General features: G+C 30.1%; 3 protein-coding genes across 8 annotated transcripts; 1 reads left to right on the top strand and 2 right to left on the bottom strand.

Moving 5' to 3' along the window:
* Positions 1–873: 873 nt before the first annotated feature.
* On the bottom strand, positions 874–5,060 carry LOC143259041 (protein DENND6A). The gene is made up of 9 exons (XM_076519829.1): positions 4,093–5,060; positions 3,719–4,011; positions 3,376–3,648; positions 3,118–3,303; positions 2,795–3,042; positions 2,533–2,723; positions 2,195–2,463; positions 1,884–2,096; positions 874–1,805 (listed from the first exon to the last, which is right to left on the bottom strand). The coding sequence occupies exons 2-9, from the start codon at positions 3,866–3,868 to the stop codon at positions 1,605–1,607; spliced, it is 1,731 nt and encodes a 576-aa protein (XP_076375944.1). The 5' UTR covers positions 3,869–4,011; positions 4,093–5,060; the 3' UTR covers positions 874–1,604.
* A 996-nt stretch (positions 5,061–6,056) lies between these two features.
* On the top strand, positions 6,057–9,780 carry Ric (Ras-related protein interacting with calmodulin). Of its 2 annotated transcripts, XM_076519837.1 has the most exons (6): positions 6,057–6,350; positions 6,425–6,481; positions 6,772–6,845; positions 6,921–7,112; positions 7,174–7,317; positions 8,558–9,780. In XM_076519837.1, the coding sequence occupies exons 1-6, from the start codon at positions 6,209–6,211 to the stop codon at positions 8,561–8,563; spliced, it is 615 nt and encodes a 204-aa protein (XP_076375952.1). In that variant the 5' UTR covers positions 6,057–6,208; the 3' UTR covers positions 8,564–9,780. The 2 variants fall into 2 exon arrangements, with proteins under 2 accessions (XP_076375952.1, XP_076375951.1); XM_076519836.1 differs by having other exon boundaries at positions 7,174–9,780.
* Positions 9,781–10,025: 245 nt separating this feature from the next.
* Positions 10,026–13,676, bottom strand: LOC143259043 (uncharacterized). Of its 5 annotated transcripts, none has more exons than XM_076519834.1 (7): positions 13,487–13,676; positions 12,740–12,923; positions 12,098–12,398; positions 11,941–12,013; positions 11,391–11,561; positions 10,428–10,502; positions 10,026–10,243 (listed from the first exon to the last, which is right to left on the bottom strand). In XM_076519834.1, exons 2-7 carry the CDS (start codon positions 12,904–12,906, stop codon positions 10,143–10,145), a joined length of 888 nt encoding a protein of 295 aa, XP_076375949.1. In that variant the 5' UTR covers positions 12,907–12,923; positions 13,487–13,676; the 3' UTR covers positions 10,026–10,142. The 5 variants fall into 5 exon arrangements, with proteins under 5 accessions (XP_076375949.1, XP_076375946.1, XP_076375947.1 ...); XM_076519831.1 differs by lacking the exon at positions 13,487–13,676 and adding an exon at positions 13,218–13,431; XM_076519832.1 differs by lacking the exon at positions 13,487–13,676 and adding an exon at positions 13,075–13,211.
* Between the last annotated feature and the right edge of the window lie 250 nt (positions 13,677–13,926).

Genomic DNA, 13,926 nt, shown 5'->3' on the forward strand with positions numbered 1-13,926 from the left:
TTAAAAACATTCATTAAAATTTTTGAAATATAAAATAATATTTTTGTGACTTCCAAATCATATAAAAAACGCACCGTTGCAAGTATAGAAAACTCATAATTGTCGCTATTTTTGACATAAGATTCAATATAAAATTCAGAACGAATATTATAATTAGTTATAATTATTATATATATATGATATATATAATAGTTACCATATATTAATTATAATTAGTTGCAAAACGCTCAAATTGCTAGTACAGATTTAGGATCCATACAGACACATTACACCTTATGCAATGTACGTGTTCCATAAATACTATTTTCACCATTTAAATGTTCGCGCCGAATAAACTTATTGCTTCCAAATAATATTCAGCACTTGTGGTAGAAATGAAATAAACAAAATACATATCCGCTTCTTGTTAACGTGTCCATTTTTCGTGAACTATCGGTAACGTTGAGCGCGACACGAAATGGTAAGAAGACTCTAGAGTCTAGAGCTCCCCAAAACTAAGGCAGAAAAACCCATAAGAGAGTCGGTAATTCAGAATCTGAGACAAAAAAAGCATTGCATACAATGTCTGCACGGATCCTAAAGTCTGTGTTTAGAATTTTAACCTAGCGTCTCTAAGCAAGATTTGTTTTATCGACAGTTGTTAAGTAAAATAAAGAAATAAAAAGATCCATAAACTGTAGATCTAATCTAATATATTTTTCTTTTTTTTTTCTCATAAATATTAGAAATATGGAACTAAGTAGGATTTATTCATATGGTTCTTAGAAAAATGTACTTAATTGTGAAAAGTATTGTAAAAGTGGTAAGTTATTAAAATAAATCTTGTGTAAATAATGTTACACACATAAAAGATCTCGATAAATATTACAATAGTATTATTAAAATAAATCTTTATTACATACATCATTCATATCAGTATTTACAGATCTCACATCAAACGCGTATGTACATACAGCAATTTATGCTCTTTCTTCTTCATTACATTTCATTACATTAAAAAATATCTTCTGGATGAGTAAGTCAGAAAGAAGTAATCCAAAATGTCTAATAAGTTATAAGAGCAAGTGATAGGAAGTATCTCTTTGTTACATAACATGAGGTTCAATTGTAAAGTATTACAAAGAGTGATACTTGTTCGAAAGAAAGTATCATAACAAATATGTAATATTTTATCAATTTATGGATACTAATATGAGCACGTAAGTCTTTATGTAATTGCACCTATGAAATATATCTCGCACCCGTATTGACTTTTATATCACTCTTTCTGTTACGCATTAAAGAAAATGCACGAGACCATCCTATCCATCTTGGAGTATTTAAGCAGAGAATTAAAAGAATTGGAACTTTACAAAAAAATAAGTTTTTATGAGAATACATCAACATAGTTATGTCCTTACAGCGTCACGACTTCTAGATATTTTTAATATTTCATCCATTATTTTTTCATTCGTATTATTTTGTTTACATTTATCGACAAAGAGAGCAATGCTTGGACATATTTTTTAGTCTATAGTTTCGCCATTTACATGCTTAAGATTTCAGTTTATATCTAAACGGAATTAGTATTAGCAAGTTTTAATATTTATATAGCAATAGTAATGTCAAGATTCATGATTCAAAATATCTTTCAGATCATCGGGTAATGTATGTGTAATGTCATTTATTCGTTCTTGAAGTTTCTCCCTTACAGACTTACCTATAGGTACTTCATCAATATTAGTCTTTTCTAATTTTTGTCGGATCCTGAGTATCATGTCAACTAGCTCTACCTCTTGCTTTCCTTGCACCCATGTCTTTAAATCCTATATCGATTACATTTTGTTATGATAAATTAAATTAAAGGCAAAAATGGAAATAAATTATAAGTGATCTAAGCGTACCGCTTGCGATAGTGCCTCTAGTTGTATAAGTTGTAATTTATGTGATAATTCGGTGTACCTGGTATGAAACCAACCAGAAAAATTTGGGGAACGAAAAAATCGCCTGTACAGTCCTACCCAATCTCCTTTAATGCCTGTAGTCAACTGTGGTCCAGCACTACTTAAAGTAGCCAGAAAGTCATCTGGATTAAACAATTCAGGTATGGGTGTAGCCTAAAACAAGCATAGTTGATATATTTTAAGTAAGTTGATATATTTTAACTTAGTTGATATATTGCTTTTTTCTGAATATTATAATGTAAGATAATTACTTTGAAAGGTGATATGTCCTTTTGCAACGGCATAAGACTCGCAATATATCTTTCAAGAGGTATCATAAAACTTTCTGTTAATTCTATCAAATGACGCTTCAAAAGAAGCGTTTGCACTTCGCCTGGCCTCTTAGTCTGGATACCTCTAAACAACTTCTTTAGTATAGTTTTATCCTTTTGAAGGAATGGTTTATACTGCGTATAGACTCCCGGTTTTGAATCCAGTACTTTAAGATTCTCCGACTTCTTTATTTTGTACTTTTGATTTTCTGAAATATAGGAAGGAATATATAGAATATAGGAAATATTCTATTTCCACAATGTTTCATTAAACTTACCATTACTAGTTCCATTACTTATTCGGATAATATGAGGCCAATGTTGTAGTGTTTTGGCAAAAAATGGATTAGTTACACCTAATATTACAGCTGGAGGTGATGGAGCATCTGTAGTGTACTCTTTAAATTCAGAATCATGAATTGTAAAGTAAGGTCGTTGATCGGCACAATACTTTAGTGGTGCTATCATCCTAAAGATAATTTCTTCATGTAAGTTTTATTACTTTATATCCATTTGTATAAATTATAACATAATACTCACGCAATGAGTGCTTGTACCATTTCGGAGCAACCAGTAGGTGAACCAGCCATAACAACAATTGGTTCGCTAAGTAATACTAACTCCCATAATAGATGTACATAACTTACAACACTAGCTAAACTTCTAAACATGTCTCCCTCATAGGCAGATGTTACAATTAGTCTTCGAGATGTGTGAAAATTTGATGCATGATCCACGGCAGCAATAGTGGTTACAGTTGATTTATAATTTTGATTTGGAATATATGTCTAAAATACAAATCACAGGATTAAATTCTGATACAATTAATTAAATTACCATTATCAAAATGTACTAATATTTACTTGAAATAAAACTCTTATAAGTGGTAAATGTACTATTTGACCAGGTACTGGAGGTGGCCATTGATCAATATCTCTCACAACAGCTTCCATAATGGCATTACCAATTTCAAAAAACTCAGGTGCAATTAAAGCACATAATTCTCCAAAGAGATTTACAAATGGCAGTTTTGTAATTATAACAATACTCTAAAACAAGAACAAAGTTACAGTTGAGGAGACTTTAGTGATTTCTATGCTACTTTGATATGTGAAATAAACCTTTTGGAAATATCCTCTTGGAAGAGACTTGTCTTTTACTTGACGAAAATACACGTAACCCCAGTAATAATCTTTATCGCATTGTAAAAATGGAGGTGATCTTCTATCATACTCTTTTAAAGCTTTAGTATCTTGAACTGTGGCTCCATTCTGTCTTATTCTGACATGATATTGAGTATCTCCCATGCAGCCAGAGTTAGAATCAGGAAAAGCAAGATAACAGACATTAGATCTCTCTTGTTCTGATAACATGATATGACCTGGATATATAGCCTGTCAAGTAAACGTATGTATTACAAATACATAATTATTATAATTACAGGATATAGAAAACAATACATACCTCTATAGCTTGGCCTAATTCAAGATCAAATGTAACAATACATATACAATGTACCCAATTATGAAAACATTCCCATTTCTCATATATCGTTTCTTCTTTCTTATTTACATTATCCATTCTTTTATTTTTCGAAGAAGAGGCAACCGACATGTTTATAAAAATTTTGCTTTAACACAATTGCATGTACATACAAAAAAACACATTACTTCTTATTATATTGAATGATTGCTTTAAACACTTCTATTCAGCTTACAAATGAATATATTACAACTCCTGCTAAGGAATTTGAATGTCTGAAACAAGAAATTTACATTAAATATTATCTCTGTATATTATACAAGTTTATTTATTCAGTAAGTAATATGAAAACCTACGGCTTTGTTTAAGGTATACATTTTTCTGTAGTCATCGATCATGAATTGTTCTTATTAATGTCAGTAATCTCATAATTGTTCTTAACGTCTGTCTTATGTATCTTTACCCTGTTCAACGATACTTAAAAACATGTATTTTACATTTGCACTCTACCTGAGTGTTGCGGAGCAAGGTATATCAGGGATAAATGTTAATTTAAGAACCAAAGAACTCAGGTGTCAAAAACATTAGGGACATTGCACGTATACTTATTTCATTATCATCTACTATGTGTACACGGCCGTTAAAATGCCCACGTGTTTTCGGTCTTTTGATAATAACAATCCGCCAAACATGTCAATTGAATTCTTGATACAATACTGCCGTAAAGGGCATGTTCGTTGATTACGTTTACACCAATATAATTTTTCACCGAGAGCAGCTGCATATGTTGACATTCAATCGAACACACACCGTTCAATCTTGCGTTGTTAGAGAAAGTCTTCATAATGCTCGATGCCTGAAATAATAGTAATAACCTCCGAAACAAAACATGTACGTGCCTTGAGAAACGCAATTTATCCAAACACGTCAATCTTGTGTCTAAGTATCAGAACACAAATACACTACTATTCCTGTCCCTATAGAAATCAACACACTTCTATTTTTGCAATTTATTTGCAAAACTTTTCTACCATTCTACCACTGAGCCATCTGAGACCACAGCGGTATGGTATGTATGTACATACATATATACAGTGCTAAGCTCTCGTCTGAATTCTATATTGTCTGCACGCAAATCACACCAGATGCTAATTATTTATGCATGTTTTTAAGATAATTTCTTTTAAGAATAAAGACTTCGATCCATCACGAAACATTACCATTTTCTAATATCTTTCATTAGTAGTATTTCTTTGGTAAAAGTATTAAATAGTTCTTTGAGAATTGTATAAAACGTATACAATATTTTGCAAAAGTAAATAATTCCCAAATAACTCCCATCTCTTACAATATTTTGAATTTCAATAAAATTCTTAAAAAATTGAAATAAAAGTCTTACAAGTTTACTATTTTAGAATATATAATATTCCTAAAATAATTAAAAACATAATTTATAAGAATTATAATTGTACGATAGAAATTATATGTACAATAAATTGTTTATCGATTGTATATGTATTTCATTTTGATCAAAATTTATGATCAGCAACATTACTACAAATGTGGGATAAATGCACAAATATGGGTCCCAATCTTTTCAAATGGACCATATAAATCAAAACTATGTATGTAACAAGTCTTAATTTAATAATATAAAGATAAATTATCATTATTTAAATGATAATGGAATATTTATTTATATTACATGATTTCCTGAATTTTTATTGCTGCTTAATGTCTTTGAAATCTGTAAGAACAATTGCCATAAAACACATTTCTAAAAAATGTGATCCATTGTTACAAAAACAATAAAAATTGCTAAGAAATGTTTCAAACTAAACAAAATGCATTGCTTCCGTAACCTGTGTACAACCAGTAAAAAATGTAAAACAATTTAAACTTTAACGAGGATTATAAAAATATGTTCTAAAGTGATAGTCGTCGCACTTGTTATAAATGAAAATTTACATATTTTTTGATAAAAATATATAAGTTTTAAGTGCAGTCTCTTGCAGTTTTCGATTTTATATAGACTTTTAGAAATGAAAATATTTTTAATTCTGAACCTAAATTATATGTATATCGTTTTCTGGATCACTGTGCAATATGTAAGACCTATGGATACGCTCCTGAGAACACGACTGCGCGCGTGCTTAATCTTCGCGGCTGTCACATTCTGTCTAGCCCGGTCGACAGCCTGTGCTCATCAGCCATGCTGTGTCCAACTTTAGAAAGTGTAAATCGTAGGCATTAAGTGTCACACAGCGCGGTTTCGAGCCACCAAGAAAAACGGCGGCTTGCAATCGCGATCAAACATGTACCGTATCTTTCCCGATCTAACAACCGATACGGGTGTGTCTACGCGCGTGTTCCGATACGTGACCAAGTATGTCAGTTAGTTCGTAAAAGTGCGACGTGTGCCATAACCGTGGCAGGCATTAGGTTACCGGTGAGCAGGAATATTCTCCGACAATGTCAGCTGATATCCTGCAGGATAAGAGCGTAGCTTTGAATGGCAAGAACGAAGTACCGGCAGGCCCGCGGCCCACTACCAGACGTGGACTCAGGGTTTACAAGATTGTCGTTCTGGGTGACGGTGGTGTTGGTAAATCAGGTATTTCAAAATTAATTATTCATTGCTCTAGGAATATGTTTGAACACACGTGTATTACAGAAATGATGTTTCAGCTGTCACCTTGCAATTTGTCAGTCACAGTTTTATCGACTATCATGATCCAACTATAGGTAAGATTTTGTTTTGTATAAGATAGCATAATTAGTCAAGAGTTCTTGAATATAAATTGTAACTCCTTCTTGTACTGATCTAACTTATAAGTTAAATATTATCAGCAGTTTGCTACATAATATGTGTATGAAAGTCATGATGATTGATTAAAATAATTCATGATTAGATTATATAGCTGAAGTGAAAGTAAGAATTATACTGCTAAGAAGAACTTTAACTCTTCGATCACTCTTTAAAATTCAATTGTGTTAGTTTACCAAAACATTAAATGTGATCTTATAATCAACAGAGGATTCATATCAACTGCAAAGGGTTATAGATGGAGAGGCTGCGCTCTTAGATATATTGGATACTGCAGGACAGGTCAGGTCCTATCATCATGTAATAATGTTAGTTTTTAAAGATTAGAAATATTACCAAGTATTTTATTATTTGTAGGTGGAATTTACAGCTATGCGAGATCAATATATGAGATGTGGAGAAGGTTTCATGATATGTTATTCTGTAACTGATAGACATAGCTTCCAAGAAGCTTTGGAATATCGAAAATTAATATCGCGTGTAAGGGCTAATGAAGATATACCATTGGTGTTAATTGGCAATAAGTATGATTTGCAGCACAAAAGAAAGGTAGAATGTTTGTATATAATTAAATTTTATTAATTTGATGTATATAACAATTACATTGTAGGTAACTACAGAAGAGGGGATGGCTCTTGCAGAACAGCTTGGTTGTCCATTTTATGAGACATCTGCTGCTCTTAGGCAATTCATTGATGATGCATTTCATTCATTAGTGAGGCAAATTCGAGCTAAGGAACGGTCACGAAATTCAGTGCGTAAACACAGTCGCTGGTGGCGATTACGATCAATTTTTGCCTTTATTTTCAGAAGAAAACAAAGACATAGCAACAGTCATCATTATTCGCCGCGAATGTGATCAGTCTAATAGAAGACCTTTTGATAGCATATATATTTTAAATGTGAATGAAACACAAGAACATAGTTTGAACTTCCATAGATTACAACGAAAACAAAATTTTCAATAATTTTGATTGTATTTGATAGTAGTCTCCCTATTTAGAGACTTATTAACATCTCACTGCCTTATCTTCAACCCCATTATATTTTGATAATAACAATGGAGATGCAAAACATAGACTGCAACTCATATTTTTTATTATAGATTCTACAAAATTATGTAAAATTAGAATTAGTTATCAATTCAAAAAAGGTAAACTATCGTGCATTATGAACGTATAATGATATGCTTGTTTATTAGAGTCCAACTACAGTGTGGCAGTAATACTATTTTCGTGACTCTTTGTCTTTTAACACAATGATTCTCTCGTTATTATTTATCGAAAAGGCTGTTAATGTTATTTATAGTATATTTTAATAAGAAAACAACAGAAATTAAATGCCTAATTATCATAAAATAATTTATTTATCTTGTCTAAATCAATATAGTCACTTCAAGTTGGTGCTTTTTCTAGACAGAATTTACAGATTAATTAATGCAATATAACTATTAGACCATATGACCAAAGAAGTTAGCATTCATTGCTGAGGTAATATAAGGCGTCAAGTAAAAAATTTGTAAATTTGAAATACTTGAAAAGCTTTATATCACTTTATATCACTATTGTTATCTCGTCCTAATTAATTATATAAAGTTAAATAATTGATTCTTATTTATATTAATTTAATTTTTACAAAAAGAGGATTTATACGAGATTTTCTATTACATTAAATGTATATCACTATAAAGTATATTCAAGATTTATCATTATTTTTAAAGTTTACAGATTTTATATATTTGAAAGTCGCACAAAATGTAATAATTTTTAAAAAGATATTTATCGATTAAAAAAATCTGACAAATATGTACTGTTTACTGCGTACAATATTAGCAGTGTGCAATATTACTATCAGTTATTAAAGTTTTATGTTCAAGAAAATTGCTTCTAATAAAACATTTTTATATTAGTACTAATACTACAGCATATAATAAATTCTATTTTCATGATTCATAATTCTTTATATTTGTTAATTATTGATATTATTTTGTGCAGCTTTGAAACGTGCAGTTCTGCTTCTAGAGTGTGAAGAAGTATATAGTTATAGCTAAATCGTGACAATGTAGAGATATAATAATACTGTAAAATGCTTTAAATAATTGCCACGCAATAGAACAAATTAATATTGTCAGATAGTCGTAATATAAAATGTTTAAATTTAAGTTTATATACTAAAAATCTAGTCGTTACTTAATGTTTCCTAGTCAAATTTTGCATTTTGTACACATAATAATTTACAGTTTAGAAATGCAATTTTAAATTTTGATTGAGCACAATTTACCATGTTTGTACATTTGTCATACTACATAAATATTTATACGTATTAGTATTATATTCTGGTGATTTACATGTAATCTACCTTATCATATCGTGACCATGATAACAGAAACTATTTTATTTTTTCGAACATATATGTATAGAATATGTATAATATATTATATATTAATATAAAGTAGTATTATCAAAATGTTGATAATAAATTACACAGTATACACAATAGCTTTGTACTGATAAAGTAAAAAGTATTACTAAATACGAATGACCTACATGTAGTGACTCAGTGTATAAGAAGTTTGTATAATATATGTAATATGTAAAATATGTTTGACCTTCAAACACTTGTCACCATGAAAGAGTATTACTTTGTTTCCGTTAATACAATTATTATGGCTTTCTATTTGTGAAGAAAAGAACAGAAATTGTTGTAAATAAGAGTTATAAGATAACTGCAGTTGGAATGATACGTAATTTATTAATGTGGAACAAAAATTTATATAATTGTTTTGTTAGAGTACTATGTAAAATGTATTAAAAATTGGACTAATTACACACATGTTAATTGTTAGAAATACCTTGTAAACAATGTAGCACATTCGAATCAATTTTGTATAAAACAAATATGGAAGGAACACATTTCACAATGACAATACGATAAAATATTACACAGATTATGACTTCATAATGCATTGTTAAACAGAATTTTCTAACCAAACAAGAGATTTAAAAAACGCACATGATATTCCTGCTCATTTTAATATTGAGCAATAAACTTCACGCAATTGAAATTTTATTCGAAATTAATATCGTATATAAATTGTAAATGTGACATAGCCATTGAAAATATCAAAATGTAAATTACGAAAGTATTCAAAATACATTGTCTTGATCTAAAATTGTAATGTTTTGGAATACAAGTTTGAGCACAAGCCATTTTTAAATTTTTGGAATCATTCATTTTTAAATATTCTTTTCTCTGTTTTTAACTATACTAAATTAAGAAGTAACTATAATTTTATTAAAAATATGTTCTGCTTCTTTTAATTATTGTAACGATGCAATTTTGTAATTCAGTCACACTAGTTGTTACATTAATTGTAATTCCATTATCCTGCATAGTATAAATAGAATACATATATTGGCACTTAATATAGTGTACAAGTTCAGTTAAAGTAATAAGAATATATCATATCTTAATGAAATTTTAATATTATCATTTATAAAATTTTGTGAACAATCATGAAAAGTTATAATTTATCACGTTTAAAAGATATCTGTTAGTAACCATACGTAGTCCTTTGCATTATTTATTAATGCTACTGGCTGGTGCTTTCATTTGTGCATCCCTTTCGCTTTCTACTATATTGCCATCTGTGGATCCCAGATTTCCTTGTTTACTATTGTCTATATGAGTAATAAAAAGATCAATATAATTTTAATTCAAATTTAAAATTTTTGTTTAAATCATTTCAAGTTATTATCAGAAAAATATAATACTTCTTATGTTATTAAACAGTGATAATCGATAAATTGCATACTTATAATATATTTTATAAAATAATATATTCAAATCGCGACATTCAATTACCTTGATATTCTAGTTCTGCATCTGGATTCTGATCCGCAGTACCTTTGTTTGCTTGTATTGGACTTGCCTTATTAGCTGAAAGGCATGTAAACTACATTACTACTATGAAATAAAACAGTAGTGGTGTTTCTGAAAGATTTTAATTACAGTTCATTGTGAGTACAAATAAACCATTATTAGTAACATTTTAATAGCCCTTGAAATTAGTTTATCCCTCGCCAATTAGTCAACATATATGACAACGATAGGACAGAATACTATGTTCCAATCCCGACATTCATGTCCGAAAACTCGCATGAAACAATTCTTAGTATATGCATGTCGTAATGTTCTTATATACATACACATGAAAATATATTCATTTTGTTATGATCACAGAAAATAAAAATTTGATACAATATATATGTATATATATATATATATATCTAGAATTTATAATATTCATATATCTTTTATTTCTTAGTATGCTGATACAAATACATAGAGTAAAATCTATGACTAATATCTTAAGTTTTATGCCAGTCTATCAAATTTATGTATTACGTGAATTTATAAAAATAAACTATAATTAGGTCAGACACAAAAGTGGTTTTCAATATGTTATCAATGTAAAATGATAAAAAATAGAAGATTAAGTAACACTAACAACAATAACAAATAATAAATAAGAGATCATTCGTTCCCAGTAGAAAAATTTAAAAGCGTTTGTGGTTCTATAGATAACATGTGTTATTTCACCCTTGTTATGCTAAATTATATAAAAGAAATGATATTCCTCTACACATTAAATAAGTAAGCAGTGCAGTGTGCTCATTACATGTGTTATCTGTTTTGTGTAAACAGAAATTTGATGAAAGAAGCCCAGAAAATACAACAACTTGGTACAGTGTTACTGTAGGAATATAATGGTTTACTGTTCGGATAATTTTCTTTTCCCTTGAGACAAGAGAAAAGTATCACTACCTTTCAGCATTGTAACTGAGAGGCGAGGACTTAGGCGCTCAGCGCCAGGTGGATCTCTTGGAAGAATTGGAATTCCATGGTACTTCAAACCACGCTGACCAGCTACAGATACTTTTACAGCCGACTCCGGAACAGAACCCAATTGAGTCTTGTTATTGGCTGTTCTTGTAGCTAAATTGACAAACCCCCAGAATATCTTGTAATGTTAAGTAGGTTGATAATATGCAGAAAATTAAAGAAAATGACATTAACGTTACTACTAATACCCCAAGTATGTTAGAATTTCTTAGGAAACTATTGTTATAAAAGCTGTTATAATTTGGCCGATTGAGATAAGTTCCTAACTTGAAAATTTTAAATGTCAAATTAGAAACTTGAGCTACAAGGAATACCATTCATTATGTGATCCAATTTCTGACTGTAAGCAACACATTTTAAATTGTTTTAATTTTGTCTTATATTTTGAATATGGTTTTGAATATATTTAAATATGGTTCCAAAGAACATAAAAATAAGAAGTAAAATAAAATTGAAAGGTAATGTAACTTACATTGTTGGGTAAATTCAGGAGTCTTCTCAAGTTTATTACATGTAAGTTTAATTTTGTCAAGTTCTTCTTTCAACTGCAAAAAATATTCATATGATGAGTACAATCACTTTATTGAAATATATAAAGCAAAATTGTCTGCCTCATATAAAAATTATACCTGATCTACTTCTTCCTGTAACTTTTTATTTTCTTCCCGTTTTTCTTCTAGTTGGATATTATAATTATCTTTCTCTACTTTTAACGTTTCTAACGTTTCAGATTTTGTGTCATCTACTTTACGCAAATTATCCAAATCAGTCTTGCAAGAATGGAGAGATTCTTCCAATTTATCATTTGTTTTCTTTAGATCTGTTTGTTGCTCAAGACGAACATGAAGTGATTCCATTTCTTTCTCTGCAGTTTTAAAGCTCTTTTCCAAGTTCCCACGTAATGTCACACACTGGTCTCTTTCTTCGGCGCTGAAACAATAAACACAAATAATCATGAATATTAATTTGTAATTTATGAATACTTAAGTGACTTATTATTAATAAAGTGATAAATAATCTTGTACCATGATACATAAAAACATCTTTCTGATATTTTCAAAAGAGGTGTTAACAAGATGAAAGTAATTTGTAATTGCAACATGTTTGATGAATAGTTCACTCAAGCATCAAGAAATTCAACTAAATATTTCACAATGGTATTAATAGTTTTATAAATTCGTAATAATACATTTCAAAATTCCTTGAAATTTATGTTGTGGTAAGTGACACATAACACAAAAATAACGTCATAATATATCGCGTGAACATACCTGATTTTAAGTTGTTCGTTCAATTCATCAATTTGTCTAACTAGTTCAATATTTTCAGAAGACAAAGTCCACCAGTTACAAATCAACATTAAACAAGCGACAAGAAGTCCTCCGACAAGGAGGGGAGGACATCGGCCTCCTCCGACTCTCATACTGTCAATTCCCATTCCTTATTTATTGTATCCTATATTTGTAAGAATACATGTGTTTTATTATTCTCCATATAAATGAAAAATCAATTCCTCTTACATGTCACTCGCGTTTTGTTCGAATGAAAAAAGATAAGAGACGTAAGTATACGGTTCTTATCAACTGCCACGATGCATTTTACTCACGATCAATGTATGTAAGAAAATAAAGTAAACAGCACTTTTTTAAAATCCTTTCCAAAGATGTGGACTTTGTTTAAACGATCTTCACGTGATTCGAACGAAATAAAACATCTAACGTGTCGTGGGCGTATACTGATATACACTACCGGTAATGACAACGATGTAAACGCATTTTATCACGGTAAATATTAGATCACGTTGCGTTTTGACGTGTCAGGATCCTTAATGCGTGTCAAACAATTATGTTTGTTTGAAGATAGCCACGACATTAGCGTAAAAACAGTTTAATCAATGCGGTGCATTCATCGTGCTGGGATAACTAACAGTGACGACTGGTGACGACGACTAACCACGGCAGTGATACACACAGCAACCGCGTAGTTCAACGCATACACGTATATGTACGCATACATACCTGATAGAACCGCATGCACATATGTATTTAAAACCGATATGTATTTATCAATGAGGAGTTGGCGCAAACTATCTAATATACTTGCATATACATATATTTATATACATATATGTATATATATGTACACAATGAATCACTATTTCTATAAATTACTTTTATGCTTTTTCCAATATATTCAAGGAATTCTCAATGCCACTCTGCATCCAGATGTTGAAAGGTCTGGGATGTATTATTATTGCTTGCTAAATTGTGTATATTAATGTGCAGTCTCTGAGCAATTTAACCGGTTGCCAACTGTGAAAAGTATGCGTCTTCGCGTTGTTTTAAATCAAATTTATCTCCAGTGATAATTTCTTTTTACTGCCTGCCTTTTGCAAAAAGATCGATTTTGAGCGGAAGATAAATGATCGAGAAATGAACTTTTAAATATTTGAACGAAG

The sequence above is a fragment of the Megalopta genalis genome, chromosome 3 (genome assembly GCF_051020955.1).
Source record: "Megalopta genalis isolate 19385.01 chromosome 3, iyMegGena1_principal, whole genome shotgun sequence".
Taxonomy (NCBI): domain Eukaryota; kingdom Metazoa; phylum Arthropoda; class Insecta; order Hymenoptera; family Halictidae; genus Megalopta; species Megalopta genalis.

Bases quoted from the DNA above. Each gene is read 5' to 3' on its own strand.
- Ric (XM_076519836.1), top strand. From the start codon at position 6,209: ATGTCAGCTGATATCCTGCAGGATAAGAGCGTAGCTTTGAATGGCAAG. The intron at 6,846-6,920 runs GTCAGGTCCTAT...TATTATTTGTAG, and splicing joins TATTGGATACTGCAGGACAG to GTGGAATTTACAGCTATGCG. The intron at 7,113-7,173 runs GTAGAATGTTTG...ATTACATTGTAG, and splicing joins ATTTGCAGCACAAAAGAAAG to GTAACTACAGAAGAGGGGAT.
- LOC143259041 (XM_076519829.1), bottom strand. From the start codon at position 3,868: ATGTCGGTTGCCTCTTCTTCGAAAAATAAAAGAATGGATAATGTAAAT. The intron at 2,724-2,794 runs GTGAGTATTATG...AATTATCTTTAG, and splicing joins ATGGTACAAGCACTCATTGC to GATGATAGCACCACTAAAGT. The intron at 1,806-1,883 runs GTACGCTTAGAT...TAATCGATATAG, and splicing joins TAGAGGCACTATCGCAAGCG to GATTTAAAGACATGGGTGCA.
- LOC143259043 (XM_076519834.1), bottom strand. From the start codon at position 12,906: ATGGGAATTGACAGTATGAGAGTCGGAGGAGGCCGATGTCCTCCCCTC. The intron at 12,014-12,097 runs GTATAATTTTTA...TATTTTTTGCAG, and splicing joins TACAGGAAGAAGTAGATCAG to TTGAAAGAAGAACTTGACAA. The intron at 10,503-11,390 runs GTAGTGATACTT...CATGCCTTTCAG, and splicing joins CTCAGTTACAATGCTGAAAG to CTAATAAGGCAAGTCCAATA.